At 46.6% G+C, this 22,317-nt stretch overlaps 2 protein-coding genes across 2 annotated transcripts; both read left to right on the top strand.

Moving 5' to 3' along the window:
• Window positions 1-6,053: 6,053 nt before the first annotated feature.
• On the top strand, window positions 6,054-10,432 carry LOC120950123 (chaoptin-like). The gene is made up of 2 exons (XM_040367895.2): window positions 6,054-6,304; window positions 6,683-10,432. The coding sequence occupies exons 1-2, from the start codon at window positions 6,288-6,290 to the stop codon at window positions 10,335-10,337; spliced, it is 3,672 nt and encodes a 1,223-aa protein (XP_040223829.2). The 5' UTR covers window positions 6,054-6,287; the 3' UTR covers window positions 10,338-10,432.
• A 73-nt stretch (window positions 10,433-10,505) lies between these two features.
• LOC120961386 (uncharacterized) lies at window positions 10,506-20,156 on the top strand. The gene is made up of 3 exons (XM_049611202.1): window positions 10,506-14,561; window positions 16,187-16,328; window positions 16,407-20,156. The coding sequence occupies exons 1-3, from the start codon at window positions 11,216-11,218 to the stop codon at window positions 20,074-20,076; spliced, it is 7,158 nt and encodes a 2,385-aa protein (XP_049467159.1). The 5' UTR covers window positions 10,506-11,215; the 3' UTR covers window positions 20,077-20,156.
• Window positions 20,157-22,317: the final 2,161 nt, after the last annotated feature.

The raw sequence follows: 22,317 nt of genomic DNA, 5'->3' as shown, positions 1-22,317 counted from the left end.
TTGTCTGTTGTCAATTTAAATTCACTGTATCTTTTAGTAAATGCTTTAGTGGGGCTAATCATTAATCACTATTAGTCATTCAATGCGATATTGGTCCATGTAGCAGAGCGTGATAGGTGTTGTAACGAGTGCAGTTTAGTAAGCACATAACACTCGTTTGTTTGATTTAGTTTCATTATGACTCCTTAATACATTTGGGAGAGTCGTCCATGTTTTATTTGAGTTCTGAGATAGTTATGAATGTATGTAGTACATTGATGAGTTACGACATGATCACCTAAGCTCACTATGTATCTTTGTACACAACAGTTTCTTCATGGATCTTTGCCAAACAAGAACTCAAATACACATTAAGGTTTCATTATTAAAAACAAATAAAATGACACAGTAAATTATTGACATATTCTTTGTATATTTCTTTCAATTGAATCAATCTTTTTTTCCTTCTAATTACCCTTTGGTTAAAGATCAGAATTATTGGCTGGATCTAACGCAATTGGATATTAAAGCAGAATTGTGCAAGAATCGTGGTCCTAGATGCTTGCTTAATTATCATTGTTTTTCCCTTCCACAGCGTGACTCCTGGGAGTTGCAGTTGCGTACTGCTCCACTACTACTGCTGTTAGTCCACTATGAATGGGGCTTCTTCTTCGCGATCGAGACCACCACAGACACCGTCGACAGATGCTGACCATCTTAGCTAACCCACAAGTCCGGCAAGAGGCAAGAAAGGGGTTGGCCCGAAAGCGAGCCCAAGGTCCGCAGCAAGTAGCGCAAGAGAAAACCGACCAGCGCCACCGGCCTAGTCCGGCCGGCTAGGATCGCCAGTGTGCTCACAGGCTCGGACGCAGATGTGCTACGGCAAATCGGCCCAAACGTGGAACACCGGGAGTCGAAGTTTTCTTTTAATCAATTAAATATGATGATGAGCCAAAGTCGATATATTTTGATTCAGAAGTTTAAAGTTAATGATAATGCATAAAACTACGGGCGGATCGGCGGATCGGCGGGTGCGCAGACTGCTACTGCCTGGTCACGCTGGGAAGGCGGGAGCATGGGCTTTTTTTTCTTTGCTGTTTCCAGTCTGTGGAAGCTTGTGTGAACTGGTGTGTTCTTGGCGTTCGGGGGGCTTTGCTTCCCGTGGGGCAGCAGCAACAATTCGTGAGGTGATCTGGCTGGTGGCTGGAAGAGCTCTTATTTCTGTTTGCTATTTCCGGACCACGGATGGGCTAAGGATAAAGAATGGGCAGGCAAAATGGGCAGAAAAGAAGACACAGAAGCCATCCCTTGGATGGTGGCTGGTGATATCACAGAGAGCGTTGTAGGCAAAAATGGCCAATCGAGTCATTGTGTTTCCATTCAATTGCATTGCATTCGATTGGTTCATAGCTTTTGGTTGCCTTTTTGCCTTTGCCGTTCCAACAAAATCACCTTCGTCGTCAAGGATAGAGGGGCAAAGCGTTTGAGTGACGTTTGGCAGATCCGTCCGCGAGCGAAGGTTACACACGCTCACTCGCCTGATACGCCATATGGATTCGGGGCGAAGCTGGGTGGGAATGGGAAGCCTGTGTGGATCGAGCTCCAAGCATGGTGAGGCCGCACGGGTACAGCACAGCTTCAGGCCAACCGAAGGCTGGGGTAGAATGAATGAAAGGAAAAATAATGAACTTGAAATTCAGTAAAATTACACTTAATTGATTTCAGCTGAGCAGAGGCAGCAGCAATAGCACCCGCAGCATTACGCCGGAAGTCAAATCGTACTGACTGAGCGTACTGGCTTTTGCTTTTCTTTCTTTCGATCTTTTTTCAGGTTATTTCTCGAAGCTTAGCTGTTGCATATGCTTATCGTTTCCGCCTTCCTTACAATTCTTTCGATCTGAGAATATTTCACTCATCAATGCCAAACATACTTTCAGAACTGTGCGACCACTTGCGACGACCTCAAGAAGCATGCAAATGAAATTATTTTAAAAGCCCAGAATTGTTGATAGCATTACATATAGTTCTACTAATCCTGTTTGTGAAGTAAAATAAGACACTTTCAATCTTTCACACCGGAAGAAAGGACTCGAACGCTTTATCCTCTCCTTAACACCGTCAGAAAAGCGAAAGAAAAGCCCTAAGATTGCTCAATTATGACCGAGAAAGGGATAAAAAAGTGGCTCCGTTCTTTTTGTTGTTGTTGGTCTGCGAAAACGTCAACTCACGCAGTTCGTGATCTTTGCCCATCTTGGTCCATCTACGATCAGATCTCACCATGGCCGATGCTGCCACCACAATCTTGATGCGGCAGTACCAAGTTGCACCAACACTCCAGCAAGTTGACGACGACCAATGACGCCGTCGACAACGGGAGACGGCGACGATTTCCGGTCACTTAACGACCTCGCCCATCAGTCCTCGCAGGGATGGCGGTGGGCTGCCATTAATACGAACAAAAAGCAAGATGCAAGAGAGAAAAAAAACCTTTAGCAAAGGTAAATAAAATGTAACACGTACAGGCACGCAAACAGTCGTGGAAAAGAAAGAAATCCCCAGTCGCCAAACCAATCGCTGTGCCCGATCGACCGGGCTTCATTCACCAAAAGGCAGGCTCGTTACGATCGCGCGCAGGGCTCTGGTAGCGCTATCGTCCAAACGCGATCTTCGTCTGCCGGGGCAACGGGAAAGGTGAGCTGCAGAAGGTACTACGCTCATTCATGTTTGATTCGATGTTCAGTGGGGCAAGACGCAACGACGGAGAGAGGAACCAAAAAGAAAGCCGTAGGAGTAGGTGCGGGTTTTGATGGGGTTGCGATGATAAATCATCGTCCTCGAGACGAGAAAGTATTGACGCTGCAATGGCGTTGGTCGAAGGGCTGGTTGTGGGGTCGTATGGGGAGGAAATGGGGTGTGATGGATTTATATTGCTAGGAGAGGAATGGGGGTTTTAAGTGGAGGTGTGCACTCCCACCACAAGAAAGCAAGGACGCTAGCCCGGTCTGATTCGGTAATTGATTGAGGGTGCTGTAGTGAGCGTAGCGAAGCCTGGTTGTCCAGAACGCCCGTGCTTTGTGCGAGCTGGTTCGAGCTTTCGAGCGGGCAGGCCGGTCGAATGAGTCGACAGAAAATGATGGACGGTTTGAGGGTGATGGTGGTTGACGGTGAAGAGACGCCATCGTCGGGACCGCACTCCTTTTGTTTGGCCGAGTGTCCGTTTGTTCGACAGGGACATAAGGTCGGTTGACGACCCATCTGGCTACTGTTGCAAACGGGTCACTTTGGGTTGGATCTAATCCACCAAGGAGCAATAAATTGATGAACTCTTTATAATTTGATTGTAAAATACTTTCTTTGAAAGAATAAGACATGAAGTCTGCGAATCACGTTAGATGTTAGTTAATTTAATTCAATTTTTCTATGGTAAAAGTTGACGTCATAATTAAGTCATAATATCTAGTTAACGTGGCTTTATATGTCCTTGTGTACTTATTTATTTCTATTTTTTATTTGAAGTTATATCTCATCTCATCTCATCTCATCAGACTCATCATCTGAATGACAAGAACCTTACTGTGGCCTTTTAAAATGCTCAATGCGCTTTAGCACTGCTGCAAACCCGTCTTCCATCTTTCCAGCAAAAGTGTTTTGAGATCGAAAAGAAAGAAAGAACGGTAGTCAACATGCACTACCAGCCTGGCCAGCATCCACATAGCCCCTAATCCCTAATGGAGTCTCTTTGATTTGATGATGGATTTCGATTACCGAACGATAAAACATTAGACCCCAAACGAAAACGGTAGCTACTCGGACGGGGGAAAATTACAACCTTCCCTCTTGCTCCTAACTCTTCTCTAGTGCCTTCCACCTCTCTGTCTCTCTCTCTCTCTCTTTGCCCTAGCTCCCGTGGTCCATTTAATAGTAGCCTGCGAGCCCGCGGCGCGTTCTTGTAAACGCGCAAGTTCTATTCTTCTTCTCCCCAAATTCTCCTCCCGTGCCCGTAGTTTGCATCGTGACGATGTGGACGATGATGATGATGATGATGGTGATGAACATTGAACGCCTAGGAATAAGGGACGACGCCTATAATCGGGCCCGAAGTGGCACGGCCCATGCTCAATGGTTGGCTTCAGGACAGTTGAACATTTATCGCGAGCGTCGCCCGTTTCTACACCGTTTCAAACTCCCTCATCTCATTGGAGCAGAGGGTTTTTTTTTGTTGCGTGTGGTTTGTGTACTGCTTTGTTTGAGTGTGTTGTGTATGTTCAAACTGTGTTGACGATTCACGGACATCCATTATGTGTGGCTAGGAGCAGTGCAAGAGGTGAACGAATCGGTTGTCCAAGGGATGTCCAATCAAGAGTAAAACATGCAACACAACAACAATAAAAAATCTCCAGAAAGCGTCAGAAATGCTTGATTCCATTCTTCGATGGTCCTTCCTATCAAACACAGAAGAAAAAAGCACACATCATTTCCTTCGGTTCTGATGGTGAAATCGTTTGGATGAAGAATGGAGGGGTGGGGTAAAATTCGCACAACTTTTTTTGTGTGTATATTTAATGCTCAGCGTTCAGGATCTAATATCTTCATTGCGACAGGAAAGCACATAATCTCATAATAATATTAGCCTTTATTCCAAGAAAGTGTACATTTTCATTTGTAATTTACAAGCAAGATGTCCAAAAGCTCAAAAGTTGGCATATTTCCGACTCTTTGGGGTATTTAAATTTTCAATTATTATTTAATTAAAAAATAGACGGAGAAATTCTATTTGATGACATATCCCAATGTTTCGTATAGTATCATTCGAAGAAGATGAAAACACACTCACATAGATCTATTATGGCTTGAAATAGTCTTTATAGAAAAGCGATTAAAAACATTGATATTTTACAAATATACAAAACTGGATGAAATTTTATCAATAAACTAGTGCTTAGATATTCAAGAAATTTGTAATTTTATTATTTAAAAAAAAAAAACAAATTAATTTAAAAATAAAAAAAAAGAGTTTTTGGAACAACATCCTTCTTATTTGGGACGTACAATATTCATAGATGGTATAGGTCTGCCATAAGTCAATAATACACTTGTTTTTTGTTTTATCTTATTGGTTTACCCATAGAATGATCAGTCTATTCAAGACTTTAATACATGACGAGCATTTTGTTAAGGCATACGCCTTGACGACTATCCCATTTGCTTTAGAAGAAAGAAAAACAAACATCACAATCACGAGATAACATATTGCAACTGCAAGCAAAGTCCTTCAGATGTCATATAAAATAAAGAAATAATTTGACTTAAAGCCTAACACAGCTAGAACAATTTCCTGCTTGCCATACCGTACCAGGAACTGCTGCCGCACAGGTTTCCTAATCCGAGAGATAATTAGTAGCAGATGCTTATGATGGTTTTTTTGCTTTGTTTTGCTCCCATGGCATTACTCAAGCACGCGTCTGCATTCATTAAACCGCACACACACACGACGGCTTTGTTCGCGTACCGTACCGAAAATAGAACTACCGCGTTTGCGGGACATATACATACCTAACATCGTGACACCTTCACAGCTTGCTGCTTCCTTGCCGGCGTCCGGCTCGTGTGTACGCCAGTCGCATTTTATTTACAAACAGCCCGGTGCGTATTGTTTTTGTAGGGCGCGTAATATCGCGCACCGAGCGCGTCCATTCGAGCGCGCGATTCTCGATGGCTAATTGATCAACAAAAATGTATCACTGTCGACGCACAATTTCGCTAAAAATTGTAGCACGCCAAAAAGGTCAACGATTCGGACAGGGCGATTCGGTGAAGCGGCGGACGAAGCGTGAGGTTTGGCGCACGTCCACCAGAAAATGTCTCTGTTGCAGTTTGTGGCCAGTTTTCGTAACGCGTCGCTTGCTGTACCGTACGGCGCCGTACTTTCACCGCAACCCGGGCGTGTCTCGCCCTTGCTTTAGCGTATGATAGAGATTTGAAATGAGCATTAAACAGCGAGGGAAGGGGAGGTGTGAAGAAATGAAGGGGATACGATTAAAATAAAATCCGGCATTACCCAGCTGTGCGGTATTCTATTGTCGGTGTGTGTCTCGTTCCGTCCACGGGATGGGTGACAGAATCTGTTGCTACAATGCAGGCTCAAATTGTCTCCGACCGCTCAGTTCCGTTCTGATGCTCGGCTAAGGAGCATCGTAAAATTTGCCAAATTAGAAAGTTAGTGTTCTAGAAGTTGTTTTTCTCATTTTATAGTGTGTGATATTATCAATTATTGTTTGCTGTAAGCAGTTTACTATGAGTGGATAAGGATGAAGCTGAATCAAAAGTACGTTGAAAGGTGAAATAATCAAATGGAAGGAACGTTTGTTGACTAGAGTTTATTTTAATTTTTTTACTATTTTGTTACAAAATGTTACTGGATAATTAGTGATGAGCGTGATTTTACATAAGAAGTGACGTGACAATCTCTTAGAAGCATCGAGGCTCCTTAAACATTTCAATTAACCGATGATTATTAACTGTACTGTGAAAATCTGAAATAGAGTCCCCCGTACCTGGTGAAATGTCACGCAAGTGAGAAAAACGAATTGGCCCAAAAATATGTGCCCGCTTTTCATTTCCGTGTGGTGCAACGAGCGGGAAAGAAATTCACCTCAACGAAATAGCTTTCTATTTTTACCCATTTTGCTACCTCTCGTTGCAGTATCTCGGCAGCATCTGCAGGGCTGCTGGCGCTGGGGCTACTGCTGCTCGCCACCACCGTGTCAGCGGCTCTCCCGGGTCAGCAGTACACCTTCAGCTGCCATCGACATGGGCGCGAGTGCAAGCTGTGGAATCTGTTCCTGGACACACCGGACGAGGTGTCGGAAGCGATCATCAACACCGGCGGTGACGGAAGCGGATCGTTCGTTGAGGTCGAGATAGCTTACTCATCTCTCCCGATCATCCCACCGTCGCTGTTCGCCGACAACGAGAATGTGGTCTCGCTCAAGATGGAGGACTGCGACGTGGAGCTGCTCGAATCGAGCACGTTCGATGATGCGCACGAGCTGAAGTACCTGCAGCTGCAGAAGAATCACCTGACCGCGCTACACGACGATGGGTTTGTGCGCGCGACCAAGCTGCTGCGGCTCAACCTTGGCAGCAATCGGATCGTCACGGTCGGGGAGTTTGCCTTCCGCGGGCTGGACAATCTGGAGACGCTACGGCTGTCCCGGAACAAGATTGCACAGTTCGCGAGCAAAACGTTCGCCGGGTTGTACCAGCTGACGGAGCTGAACCTCGACCACAACCATGCGGAGGAGCTGCCCGATCGGCTGTTCGAGGAGCTGGGGCAGCTGCGGGAGCTGCATCTGGATCACAACTATCTGTCGGTGTTGTCGCGTAACACCTTTCTCGGACTGACAGGATTGCGCAAGTTGATACTGAAGGAGAACGAGCTGGTGTCGATTGATCCGCAAGCGTTCGCACCGCTGACCGCGCTGACTGAGCTCGATTTGGAGGGCAACAATCTGAAGTTGATGTCGCCGAACACGTTCCTGCCGCTGGGACATCTGAGAGAGTTGGTGCTGGCTGACAACTACATCGAACGGTTGGACGATGGCATGTTTGCGGGCAATGTAAATCTGGAGATACTGAAGCTGAACAACAACTCAATCGAGGAGCTGCAGCCGGCCGTGCTAGCTAGCTTGAAAAACTTGGAAGATCTATCCCTGCAGCATAACGAAATTCGAGTGCTGGAGAAATCACTGCTGAAACACGCGACCAGCCTGAGGGTACTGCGGCTGGAGGGAAACGTTCTGCACAAGATTAGCCCCGGTACTTTCGATACGTTGCGACGCCTGGAGACGCTCGACCTGGAGGACAACAGTTTGTCGTCGATCGAGGGAGGCATCTTTAGCGGTTTGTCGTCGTTGGAAAAGTTGTTCATCAACGAGAATCAGCTCGAGGAACTGAAAGCCGGCTCGCTGAAGGGGTTGGAGCGGTTGCGAAAGCTGGAGCTGGAGCAAAACATCATCCGCCGGGTAGATGAACGGTTCCTAGACGATACGACGCAGCTGCGTACGCTTTCGCTGGCCGAGAATCTGATCGAAGAGATACCGGTCAAGCTGTTTGCAAATCAGAAAAGCCTGAAGGAGATTTCGCTCGAGAACAACAACATTCAGCAGCTACCGGAAGGAGTGTTTGCGGCGATCGCGACCTGCCTGGAAGAGCTGTACCTTGCTGATAATGATCTGTCCGAACTTTCGCCGGGCGTGCTGGATCTGCCCCGGCTCGAGCTGCTCGACATCTCCGACAACAAGTTCCGCGACCTGCCGGACGATATGTTCAGCAAGGCGAAGCAACTGCACGAACTGTACGCGGACGGTAACATGATCGACGGCATACCGGACGCGCTGCGTTCGTTGCTGCGCCTGTCGACGCTTTCGCTCACACGCAATCGACTGCACGAGATCGACCCGCAGAGCTGGAGCATGATGCAGCGCCTGAAGGAGCTGTACCTGTCCGAGAACTTCATCCAGGAGCTGACGCCGCAAAGCTTCGAGCGACTGGAATCGCTGAAGGAGCTTCATCTTGACCGAAACCATCTGCATAGTATCCCGCAAAATACGTTCGCGCGAAATGGTAATCTGGAGAAGTTGAACCTATCGAGCAATCATCTAGTGGGCCCGCTGGCGAACAGCTTCGCGGGGCTGTGGAAGCTCAAGGAGCTACAACTTTCGGATAATCCACTGGTCGACATGGAGGCGAACAGTTTCCGCGATCTACGCAAGGTGGAAAAGCTGTCGCTCGAGAACGTTAGCCTGGCGGACGTCAGTGGCAGCGCGTTTTACGGTATGTCATCGCTCGAGAAACTTGACCTGGACGAGAACCGCGTGCACCGGCTCGAAGGATCCTCCCTGCGAGGGCTCGAGATGCTCGAAACATTGTCCATCAACCACAACCCGGTCTCGCGCATCGATGCAAACACGTTCAAGCATTTGGGCAATCTGAAAACTATCTCGCTCGGTCCGGGCTCGATCGACTTCACCGAGGATCTGCTGTCTAACAATCAGAGGCTGAAGGAGCTGTATCTGTTTAACTGTGTGGCAAGTCCGTTGCCGCCCCGATTCTTCCACTTCAACAAGAAGCTGCAAACGCTGGCGATCGTCAACAACGCCAAGCTGGGCGGGTTGAACAAGCAGTGGTTTAAGGATCTTTCCAACCTGCAAACGCTGGTGCTTACGCGCAACGGGTTAACGCAGTTCGAGAAGGGCATATTCGATGCGCTCGATGGGCTGGACGCACTATATTTGTCGGGCAATCCGGTCGGTGAGCTGGATCGGGACGTGTTTTCCCACGTCGTTGGGCTAGAGGTGCTGGATCTTTCCAGCATGAAGTTGCGCACACTACCGATGGGCATATTCGACAATTTGTACGACCTGGAGCTGCTGGATTTGGGTGAAAACGAGCTTGCGAACGGGCTGACGAATGGTGTGTTTAGAAATCTGTACTCGCTCAAGACACTGTCGCTCGATAACAATCATCTAAAAACGCTCGACACGGTGCTGTTCGACGATCTGAAGAACCTTCGCACGATCGACCTGAGCGGCAACGAGCTGAGCAGTCTCGATCCGCAGCTCTTCCACGATTCGCTCGATCTCGAGCTGCTTGATCTTTCCTCCAACAAGTTCACCACCTTCGACTTACAACAGACGACCTTCTTCAAAACGCTGATTGAGCTCGATCTGGACGACAATCAGCTCGTTTCGATCCGCATCACGGAAGACCTGGAGGAGCTGTACGTGGAGAACAATCAGCTGACGGCGATCGAGGTCGACAACTCACCGTCGTACAATCTGCGCAGCCTGTCGATCGCAAACAACAAATTCACCGAGCTGGATTCGCTGTACCGGTTCAACAATCTGGAGGAGCTGGACGCGTCCGAGAACGACGAGCTGCGCGTGCTAGAGTTGGGGCGGATATCGAAAGCCATGTCGGTGCTGGAAGTGCTGAACGTGTCGCACTGCAACATTGAGCAGCTGAATTTGGCAGAGATAGAGATGCACGCGTTCCTGGAGCGGTTGGATGTGTCAGGCAATCGGTTGGCTAGTTTGGAGATGGATGCGTACCGGTACTTCCCGGCGGTGGAAAGCTTCCTGTTCGGTGGCAACGCGTTCCAGCAGTTCTCGATCGAGGAGGTGCTCGGTAGCTTTAAGGATTTGGAAATAATCGGCCTGGAGGGGACGGAATGGGAGCCCGCCTTTCTGGACGAGCTGGAGCGCTACATCGAGGATAGAGATGTACGGTTTTGGCAGCAGGGACAGGTGGAAACACCGACCTGTACGATCGGGCGCGTCAGTCGGCTGTTCTGTTGAGCGAAGCGAGCGTGCTGAATGTGTGTTGTGGTTGTGTTGAACAGATTGAATAAATTACGAAAGCCGAACGAAACGAGAATGAACGGAAATGGGAATCCACGAGAGCAGCGTAATCTTTGAAAACACATGATCACAACCCGTTGGTAGACAAATGTCAGAGGGTACTGGATTCTGGTGAGTAACGTTTCTTCTCTGCAGGCACAATATCACAAACAGGTTAGAGGTGATCGTCTGGAGGCAGCATAATCTTTGCAAAAAGGTTGTAAACACATTTGATAGATTGCGTATGGCAGAGCATAAGCAATAAAAAAACAACAAACCAGTTACACCAAAAAACCAGTTGCTAATCGCGTGCAAATGCTTCTCTTAACAAAAAGACATCCTGATACCGAGTTCAAGGTCATTCGAACGACTGTAAATTTTGGGTATTTATGGCATTGCTGTGGCTGGCAGACGGTTCAGTTCCGTTTCGGCCGCGAGCCGACAACTTCAAGTGTCAGTGTGTGATAGTCCCGAGTGTGATAGGATGGGAAGCTTCAGGCGAAGGTATTATTGCATAATAATCATTCCCGAGACGGTTCAATAACATTGATACGAGCGTTTTGTTGTGGTTTTTCTTGTTTTTTAGTGTTTTGCAAGCACTTCCACTGGTGCTGCTGCTGATTGTAATTGTGCGTGGCGAACCTTCCTTCAAATGTGCTGAGAATTATTGCGAATTTGTCGTAAATGAGCAGCTTCTGGGCGGTGATGTGCAGGCGTACAAGTTCAATCTCTCCGCCGAGTATGGTACGGTTGAGGTGCAGTTCGAAAAGTCGCTCGTGTCGATTGTACCGCCATCGCTGTTCGAGGACAATGGGCAGAAAGTGGATACGCTCGTAATGCGTGAAGTTGACGTGCAGCGTGTTGATGCGGACACGTTCACGAAGGCGGTCGCACTGAAATCACTGCAGATGCACAGAAATCGCATCCCGAAGCTGTTCAACCGCATGTTCCGCAATGCCACGAATCTGCGGCGTATCAACTTTGGCGGCAACCGTATCGATGCGGTAGAGGAGTACACGTTCGAGGGGTTGGCAAATTTGAGCGTGATTCGGCTGTCGCGCAACAAGATTCCAGTGCTGCCAAGGAAGCTGTTTGCTGGATTGAGCTCACTCACGAGCCTGCTACTCGATCACAATCGAATTCTTGAGCTACCTGAAGGGATATTTGAGGATCTCACGATACTTGATGAGCTGTACCTGAGCTTCAACTTCTTGGAGAGACTGACCAGGAATAGCTTTAAGGGCTTAGTTGAGCTAGATAATCTGGCACTACACAACAATCGTATCAGCACGATCGAACCGGACACGTTCGCCTCGCTGGCGACGCTACAGTATTTAACTTTGGGATCGAACCGTCTGACCAGCCTGGCACCGGAAACGTTCATTGCGCAGACGAAGCTGGCCAAACTGGACCTGAGCGTGAACCAGCTGGCCGAGCTGCCGAAGGATCTGTTCCGCTACACCACCGCGCTGAAAGAGCTGAAGATGAGCAACAATTCGCTGAAGGAGTTGCATTCGGATCTGTTCGCAAACACAGCCAAGCTGGAGGATCTTGTCATTTCTCACAACGAGGTGGAGTCGTTGGATGCGGCACTGTTTAGAAATCTGCGGAAGCTGGAGATGCTATTGCTGGAGAACAACAATATCGGTCATATCTTCCCTGGTACGTTTGATGCGCTACAATCGCTGAGGGCGTTAGATTTGAACCAAAACGGTATCATGACGATCGAGGGAGGCTTATTCCGTGCGCTGAGGGTATTGGATAAGCTATATTTGCAGAATAATCTTATCAGCATGGTAAGCGGAGACAGTCTCGAAGGTGCCGTACAGCTTTCTGAGCTGTATCTGAATAAAAATCCGCTCCAATCAATTGACGACGATTTCCTGCGCATACCCTCCCTGATGGCACTCGCAATGGATTTCTGTGGCTTAAAAACGCTACCGAAAGGTTTGTTCGCTAAGCAGCAGTCGTTGAAACTGCTTTTCCTGGAAGGTAACAAACTGACCGACCTAGATCCGGACCTGTTTGCACCGCTGGTGGAGCTGGAAGAGTTGGATCTGAGCGCTAATTTGCTGTACAACATTTCGAATGCGCTGGCGAACCTTACCAGCCTCAAATTACTGGACCTGTCGGACAATCGGTTGCGCTCGCTGCAGGATAATGCGTTCGCAAACATGACTACGTTGAAAAAGCTTAATTTGAAACAAAACAAGCTGACGGAAATCCCTCGTGCCTTGGCAAAGCTTCCGAACCTGAGCACACTGACGCTGGAGACAAATAAGATCAAGTCTACCGTTGTCGGCGAGCCGCTGGCAAATCTGGAGGATCTGTACATGGGGGAAAACGAAATCACCAAACTTCGCTTGAACGACTTCCCGGCCGTGGAGGAACTGTACGTGGAGCGGAACCAAATTCATAGTCTATCGGTGGACACGTTCGTCGGCAACAGAAAGCTGAAAACGGTGGATCTGACGGATAACCGTCTGACCGGTCCGCTGGAGGGCATCTTCACTCCGCTGCGGAAGCTGGTCACGCTAACGCTGAGCGGCAACCCGTTGGGACGCGTGACTCGGGCCACCTTTGAAGGGTTGCTTAAGCTGGAGGATCTCACGCTAAGGAACATAAAGCTTACCGAGCTGACGGGCGCACCGTTTGCATCGCTTTCGGAGCTGGAGAAGCTGGACCTATCGGAGAACCGGTTGGCAGCGGTGGACGAGGCATCGGTGCGCGGCATTGGTAAGCTCAGGGAATTCTATATCAATGATAATGAGATCGGCATTGATGGTTTGAGCGGACTGGACATACTGAACCGCGTGCAAACTGTTTCTCTCTCCAATCAAAGCATTGTTGTGCCGGACACATTGCTGGCCAACAAATCATGGATGGTGGAATTTTACGTGCAGGGCGGTACATTTGCCTCCCTTCCGGCTCAGTTCTTCCGCTCTACTATAGCGCTGGAAAAGCTCTCCCTGTCCGATAACAAGCAGTTGGTGAAGCTGCCGAAAGACTTCTTCCAGTACGTGCCGTACCTAGAGGAGTTGGTGCTGCTGAATAACAGTCTGTCTGTGCTGGAGCCGGGAGTGTTCGATCCGCTCGGACTTTTGAGAGAGTTGGATATTTCGGAAAATCCGCTTAAATCACTGCCGGGCGGCTTGTTTGCTCAAACGTTCCTGCTGGAAAGTTTGAGGATGGCGGATGCCAACCTTACCACCCTTCCCGCCGGTATCTTCGATAAACTTTACGTCTTGGCCAAGTTGGATCTGGCCAACAATCAGCTACGAACGCTGCCGGAAGGTGTTTTTAACCGGCTCTACTCCCTGGAAACACTTTCACTCGAGAACAATCAGCTGGAAGCTTTGCAGCCGGCCATGTTCAAGAGTTTGGAGAAGCTTAATATTGTCATCCTGTCTCACAACAAGCTTGCCGCGATAGATCCTCAGCTGTTTGCTGGATTGCCCGTTACGGCGATTGATCTTTCGTACAACCGTTTGACCACGTTTGATGAGAGTGCGATGGCATTCGCCGGCCGTTTGCTTATGCTGTCGCTGGAAAGCAATAAACTGACCTCGTTGAAGATCCATTCCACCCTGGAGAAGCTGTTCGTTGACGATAACAAACTATCCTCCATTGAGGTGAAGCTCGAAGACTCGTACAGCCACATCACGTCCCTTTCGGTGGTGCGTAACAATTTCACAGCTCTTGATGCTTTCTACCAGTTCAAGATGCTAACCGAACTGGACGCGTCGTACAATGCGTTCACGGAGCTGAATTTGGCCAAACTTTTCAACGAAATAGTACCGCTCTACACACTGAACGTGTCGAACAGCTTCGTGGAGCGCGTCCAGTTCGGGAAGATTGAGCATACGCCCACCCTGGTCCATCTGGACATCTCTAACAACAATCTGACCGCGTTGGACGTGCGTGCATTTGCCGTGTTCCGGCAGTTGCAGAACTTTGTTTTCGGTGGCAACAGGTTCGATACGTTTGTGGTGGAAGATTTGCTCCGTGCGTTCGACGATCTGCAAACGATCGGGCTGGAGGGTACGGTGTGGAAGTGTGATTTCCTGAAAAGCTTGAAGGCGTCGATGGAAGAAGCGGATGTAACGTTTGCGTACAAGGAGAAGGAAACGTTACACGAAATGTTGGAGAGTGTTTGTTCCAAGCAACTGTATGGCATCTGTTGTGTGTGAAGAGGGACGAATGAAACTTTTAGAAAGAATAAAAGATTAAATTTTGACAATGCAGTGTTTTGCTTGTTTTGATTGACTGGTTTTGTGTTGTTTTGTTGTGTATAGTCGAAATACTAACATAGCATTAAAAAGCATGTGATAAGCAGTAGAACCTGCAGCAAAGCTGTTAATCATACACGTTTGAAAAGGCCACATGGTTGAGTGAGAATCGTTCTAAGAATTACAATCACCGAACTGCATTGGTTAAGTAATAATCATTTCATTATCATTACCACGTTGACCCGGGGTGATTCCGTCCCAAAAAAGTAATTTGTTTATATGCCTTATCGCTACTGATTGTAGGATTCCCCGCCCTCCCATCTACCCCGTAGGCAATCAATACAACTGTAGTTTGCAAATTTTGGCAAACAGCTTGTGGGGCAGATGTTCGTGTGTGTTTCTTGTTGCATAATACAATTCACGCCTGATAAGACTTTTTCATAGTGATGGTATTGGTTAAGAATAAAAAGTTACTGTGTAACTAGTTTCTTTTCGATGAGGAACTAGTTACAGTAACCAGTTTTTAATAACTTATCGTTGGTTTGAATTACCAGAATAGATTGGAAGAATTTTAAGTAAGAAGTCTGTAGAACCAATAGTTACTAGTAATTATAAGGAGTACCAAGTAATCGTGACTAGTTACAAGCAATTGGATCTCAGAATTCACTGAATGTATTGGGTAAAAGTAACAAATACAAATTAAATTAAAAAAGCTGTGAAACAAGGTTTGAGGCACTGACAATAATCAGAGTATGGGTTCCTGAACTGGGACTGTTTTGTGATCCGTTCCATGACAGAGACACAAAAAGGTACAGTTTTTGTAGCAAAATATATTAAAGAGAAGTTTAAGCACCAACATAGTACCAGAGATAATACCGAAAGGGCTGATTCATGACATGTTTTACGATTGTTATGGGATCTACATTATTTACCGTTATGTATTCAGGACCAGTTTGAGAATTGTTATACAATTGGATTTGTACTAATATCAGAATGAGTTCCAGGATTGAAATATAATTCAATACTTATTTCAGGTGATATTGAAAATGGGATTGGTTCTAGAACCGGTATAGCCAAACCTTGGTTCATTTTCAAGATTGGTATGGGTTCAGGACAAATTGCAGGAGCGATATGGATTCGAGATCAGTTCCGATATGAGTATTAGATCTGTTACAGGACTGGTTTGTTTGTAGGGTGCCTATTCATGGCTAGTTATGGGTTTGGGAATAGTTCAAACACCTGTGTGGGTTCTGGACCGTTTCCAGTATCGGTATGGGTTGAAGAACAGTTCCAGGATAAGTATGGGGAAATATTTATGATTTTTATATTTTGTCGTACAAATTTTGAGCTAAATGTTTAAAGTGAGCTATAAGAGTAATTAGTTGCGAATACTGATGCTATGGAGTTAGTAACTAATTTCTTTAAAAAAAAAGATCATTTTACCAGTTACTGAAGACCATTCACATCTCTAATCCATTAGCTCAGCTGAGGTATGCGAATTAACATTGAAAGAATCAAAATTGCAGGTCATTGAAGGTGAATCCAAAATCCGAATTCTGTAATCTTTTGTGCACAAAGATGACCCAATGACCCACCAAAAGCGAGGAGCCGTGCGGAATAAAATCTGCCATCGCGCGGCCGTGATTCCTCAGTGTAGCCGAGTGTCTCCCAGCAGTTGGTTCAATTGGTGTCTTGTGCTTAAGATGGGGCTCTGGCCTAGGTAAGTACCAAAAAGCAAGGTGAAAAGTTTGTTTGATTGTACGCGAAAAAAGTAAACCGTGTGTATGTCTGTTTTTAGTGTGTGGTCCTTGCTACTGCTGTTGGTGGCCCACCAGCAAGTATGCAGGTCTGAATCGCCAATCTCTCTAACGTGCGAACCGCCTACATGTCGATACAGTGGCCTTCGTTTTGCCACTCCGTCCGATACCGCCTCACTATCGATTACCTTCGATTCGGACTACTACAGCCATGTGACCTTCGAAAACTCATCCCTTTCGGCCATACCGCAAACAGTGTTCGCGAAATCCAGTGGCGTGGAAACGTTCAACGCATCGGGGTGCGATATTTACGAGTTGTTGCCCAAAACGTTCCGTCACGCAACTGACTTGAAGTATCTGTATCTCGACAACAACAGGCTGCGCAAGACATACGGTAGTATGTTTTTGGGAGCAAGAAGTTTGGAACTCCTTAGCCTGTCTAAAAACCAACTCGAAACGATCGATCCGCAGACGTTCAGGGGAATTTCGTACGTGCAGGAAATAGATTTTAGTGGCAACCTGTTGCGCACGCTACCGGATCTGTTTTTCGCGGAAAAGCCAAAGCTAAAAAAGTTGTCGTTAGCGGACAACTTCTTGCAGGAGCTCAAGAAGGAGACGTTCGGTGAAATGACGGCACTGCAGGAGCTGGATCTGAGTGGAAACATGCTGCGAACGCTTGTGGCCGGCACGTTCGATGGGCCGTGGCAACTGGAACAGCTCCTCCTGCAGAACAACCGGCTGGAAGTGATAGAAGCAACGGCATTTGAGAACCTGGTCAAGCTGAGGGGATTGAACTTAAGCAACAACAATTTGAAAGTCCTACCGGCAACGGTCTTTAACTCGATGGGTGTTTTAAGGGAGTTGGAACTACAACAGAACTATCTGTCGCACCTGGACAGTGCCACGTTCGAGGAGAATCTCAGATTGGTGATGATCAATCTGGACAACAATACGATCGCAACGCTCCAGCCCGCGTTGATACAGAATCTGACCGATCTGCAGCGTTTCTCTATCGAGTATAATCAATTGCAGGAGCTGGATGTGCAGCTGTTCGCGCACAGTACCGATCTGAAGCGGCTGTGGTTGAGTGGAAACTTCCTGCGGCACATCAATCCCGGTACGTTTGACACGTTGGAACAGTTGGAAGATTTGTACCTTGCAGGTAACTTGCTTAGCACGTTCGAGGGAGGTTTGTTCCGTAATTGTAGCGAACTGAAGGAGCTTGATTTGGGTGGCAATCGTATCAAACGTTTGGTGGCCGGTTCGCTAGAAGGGGCTTCAAAGCTTCAAAAGCTAACGATCGACAAGAACGAGGTGACGGAGATTGAAGAACACTTCCTGAACGATACACCGCTGCTAGATACCTTTTCGGCAGAGGACAACTTTATTCGGAACATTCCAGTGGGTCTGTTTGGCAAGCTAACTAACCTAACGACGAAGGAGCTTGATTTGGGTGGCAATCGTATCAAACGTTTGGTGGCCGGTTCGCTAGAAGGGGCTTCAAAGCTTCAAAAGCTAACGATCGACAAGAACGAGGTGACGGAGATTGAAGAACACTTCCTGAACGATACACCGCTGCTAGATACCTTTTCGGCAGAGGACAACTTTATTCGGAACATTCCAGTGGGTCTGTTTGGCAAGCTAACTAACCTAACGACGATCATTCTGTCGGATAATCAGATCAAAGAACTAGCGCCTGGTACATTTGAAGGGCTGGAAAGTGTTATAAATTTGCATCTTAACCGAAACCAGCTTAAACACATCGATGCAAGCCTTTTAAATCTAACCAATCTGGAGTATTTGGATTTGTCGTACAATTTCATTCGAGAATTGGATGAAACTGCACTTGAGGGCGTCCCGAATCTGGTGACCTTAGATCTTGAGTCGAACCGCCTCGATCGCATTCCATCGGCCATCAACAAAACCATCAAACTGGACTACCTTGGGTTGCAGCGGAATAGGATCAGCCGATTAGAGTCGGGACAGTTCAATCAGCTGTCCAGCCTGCTTACGTTGAACCTGGACGGCAACAAGATAGCAACGATGGAGCAGGGTTGTTTCCGTGGGTTGCAATCTCTGACAATGCTGGCATTCGTGAATGCCACACCGGAATACGAATCACTCGATCTTTTCAATGATTTACAAAATCTCACTCAACTTTTCATGGAAGAAACGAACTATACAGGGCTAAACAGTGTTCGGCTCGATTCGTTGCAAAGCCTGGACATCCTATCGTTCGATACCAACTCTCTGATTGGTGTGGATCCGGGATTCCTATCCGGCTTGAAAAACCTCACACGAATCTCGCTGAAAAAGAGTTCTATCAGATTTAAAGCGAGCTACTTTGGATCACTCCCAAACCTGGAATACTTAGCCTTTACCAGCAACGAAAGCATAGCCCTTGATGAGACGTTCTTTGCGGGAGCGCCAAGCTTACAAACGGTTGAAATTCAGGACACAGTGCTCGAATCGATTAGCGTAAATGCGTTCCGACGGTTAGCCAATCTGACCGAACTGTATATTGGCCCATTCAAGGGCGAGCTGAAGGACATCTTCACCGGAAACGAAGCACTGAAAACATTGAGGATGAAGCAGATGAGCTTTACCACCCTGCCGGATCACTTCTTCTGGGCAAACCGTAGGCTGGACACGCTGACGATCGATGGCAACCCCAACCTTTGCGAGCTGAAACCGGCTTGGTTTAAGCATATGGCGTATCTCGACTATCTGGACGTATCGTCCAACAACATTTCGGAGCTTTCGGCGGACTTGTTCGATAACACTCCCGTGCTGCATCAACTGTACCTGGCGGAAAATCCACTCCGTGTGCTTGATGTCGGCGTGTTCCGAAAGGTGGGCGCTCTGACAGTGCTCGATCTCGAGGACACGCTGCTGACCGACCTACCGGTAGGAATATTTGATGGGCTGTTCAAGCTAGAGGAGCTGTTCCTGGGCAACAATAAGCTGTCGAACCTGCCGAACGGTACCTTCCGGGAGCTGTACTCGTTGCGGATGCTCTGGTTGTCCAACAACTCGATCGAACATGTCGATCCATTCCTGTTTGCGGATATGCCCAGGCTGAAGGAGATCTCGCTAGACGACAACCGGTTGACCAGTCTTGATGATCGACTGTTTGCTGCTCAGCTGGCATTGCAAAATTTACACCTTTCTGGCAATCGGTTCGTTGCATTCGATCTCACCACAATGCCCTATGCCAGTACGCTGATTTACCTTGCGCTCGATACTAACCAGCTACGATCGGTGAAGATTACACCTGGTTTGGAGTTTCTTACCGCCGATGACAACCAACTGTCCGTCGTGGAGTCATCCGACTCGGACTACTACCGGCTGGCGACACTCTCGGTGCAAAACAATAGCTTCAGCTCGCTGGATTCGATCTACCGGTTTGATCGATTGCAGGAGCTTAACGTCACGTTGAACCGCATTGCTGTGCTGGATTTCGCCATGATCGCTACCAAGTTCCCGCGGTTGACCGTTTTGAATGCGTCGGTGTGTGCTGTCGAGTCATTGGGACGTACGGATAATCCGTACGAGCTGAAGGAGCTGCAGCATTTGGACTTGTCGAACAATACGCTGACGAAGGCGGAAATGAGCAAGATGGGCAAGATGCCGAGATTGAAGACCTTATTCAGTGCTGATAATCGTATCCATGGCGTGTTGCGACTGTTGGATCGATTGTCAAAGTTTTAGGGTCGACTTCTAAAGGTCAATGGTGAGTTTGGAAGACTGTGAAAAGCAATGTTAATTTGATATGACAAACATAAATGAATAAATATGGTATCTTTTGATTATCCTATTTTTTACATTTAAATAAGAAAACAAAGAATAAAGGTTTGTTTGTAACATGGAGTATTGGTGGGTATGTATGCGCTTTCGTTATCGTAATCTGAATCACGTAATGAAATAGGTATAATTGATAAAACTATCTGTTTACATATGAAAAGAGCTACAAGAGTTAAAAACACAAACTTCTTCATTTATGTTTTGTTTCGGTTCATAGAGCTAGTAAAACTAATTGAAAATGAAATATTAAAATCAAACTGTTGTAGCTATTATTTTACAGGCATCCCGGAAGCATGGGACACCGTGATGAATGAGATTCTCATCTCCTTCTTTCGCTAACGTGACTGCCAACCGTGGCGCAAGCACACAGCACCAACACTTTCCAACCATTCATACACACACAGCCCAAACCGCACGCTGGTGTGCTTAATTATCGATCCGATCATTATTGCTGCCGCTTGATCGGTTTCGTCCGACGTAAGAGTTGGTCACAGTACCATCAGTAAACTTACAGCGCTCGAAAAATATCTTCCATTCTTCGCTCTTTCATTCTCGGTCTCCAAAAAAACTACAGCAAAAACGCTACGAAAGCAAGATCCCCAAACAACTGGGCAACCATTCGGGCTTCCCGCTGCTTTCGATGATCGGTTACCATTCGTGTGGTCCATCTTATATTTTTTTCATGAATGGCGATCTCGGAACGATCTCACTTCCAGTAGCTAGCGATGGGGAGGTAGAAAACAAGAACAGTACAAACCCAAACTTCATGAAACAATTGATTTTGGTACGGTGCTGTGAATGAGTGTTGGTCAGATTGATCGACCACCTCCTGGTGGGGTAAGATTGCACCATTTGCCACGTTTGCCTAGGACGGCAAAGGTGTGGTGTTTGCGAGCTGGCAAAACGACGGCAGGTGTCCCGGATACGCAACGGTGGCCATCACTGCATGGCCTAGGTGAGGAGATTTGGCATGCTGCTGGTTAGCAGTCCCGCAGCACGTAAATAACCATTCCAGAGCCGAGGGGGGATGCGATCTGTGCGACGGATCAAAAATAGACCCTACATAAGCTACCGGAGAAGGTGTAGAAGAGGGAGGCAGCCACAAAATGCCCGTCCAAAGCCCCCGGAAGGAAAATGTTCGGTTTGGGAAATTCGATAATAATTCATCTATTTATTATACGATTATCGACGGACAATTATGAGCAGTGCGTGGTGAAGGATTTAGTTTTTTTTTTCGGTGTTTCTATTCACACAGCACCCCATCTCGATAGCTTTCGACACGTTGGACCCAGCTGGGAGTTGACTTTACCTCCTCTCTCCCTGAGGTAGCTTCTGGTTCTCGATGTTACATTCACCTTGTTTGCTGTATGGGATGGTCTTGTTGGTTGCGGGTTGGTGTAAAATTCACACAACGAAGCTTTGTTTGCTGTTTCGGTGCATATACACGTAACGTATGGTTAGGATGTGGCTTGGAAAACATTATCTATGGCTTTCTAGAGACCGTAGCCAAACGAAAATCATCCTGTTTGGGATGTCTTTCGGGAAAGGTATCCCACAGATTTTGGATAATGATGGAATCATGGGTATCTGTAGAAGGTGCAAATGCCACACGAAGAGGTGTAACATTTAGATGAATTTTATTTTGATAGTAGAGCAGAGTATATGGAAGTAAGTACAAGAACGGTTGGAGTAGTAGATACACTAATTCTATCTATGCTTTCCTTCAATGCATGAATATATCGGAGTGACAAAGTGAGCTTTTATTTTTATGAGTGTGAAATTGCTGTTAATTTATTTTGATATTATGAACTGTTTAGCACTAGCATTATAAATAAATGTAGTAAAAAAAGACGTAGTATTAAATTACCATTAAGAGATCTTATTAAACATAATATTTATAACAAAAATAAGAAAAATATGAAAGACTATGTTTGTATCTGTATTATCTAGTACATCTCATATGCTTTGCTGTAGTAAGAGTTGTAATTGAATTCGATTGAACTACGTGGCAGATTTGTTGCAAAGATATTAACTTCAACTTTTACTTTAAGAAAAATATGTATTGCACTTTAACGATTCAAATCATTCTGTTGAATATGAACCAATTGCTTGCATGATTAGAAGCTTCAATAAACATATTCGAGTATT

This window comes from Anopheles coluzzii, chromosome 2 (genome assembly GCF_943734685.1).
Source record: "Anopheles coluzzii chromosome 2, AcolN3, whole genome shotgun sequence".
In the NCBI taxonomy this organism is placed as follows: domain Eukaryota; kingdom Metazoa; phylum Arthropoda; class Insecta; order Diptera; family Culicidae; genus Anopheles; species Anopheles coluzzii.
The sequence above is the reverse complement of the archived record's forward strand: the minus strand, read 5'-3'. Positions and strand labels throughout refer to the sequence as shown.

Bases quoted from the DNA above. Each gene is read 5' to 3' on its own strand.
- LOC120961386 (XM_049611202.1), top strand. From the start codon at position 11,216: ATGCGTGAAGTTGACGTGCAGCGTGTTGATGCGGACACGTTCACGAAG. The intron at 14,562-16,186 runs GTGTGTGAAGAG...TTGTGCACAAAG, and splicing joins GCAACTGTATGGCATCTGTT to ATGACCCAATGACCCACCAA. The intron at 16,329-16,406 runs GTAAGTACCAAA...GTCTGTTTTTAG, and splicing joins AAGATGGGGCTCTGGCCTAG to TGTGTGGTCCTTGCTACTGC.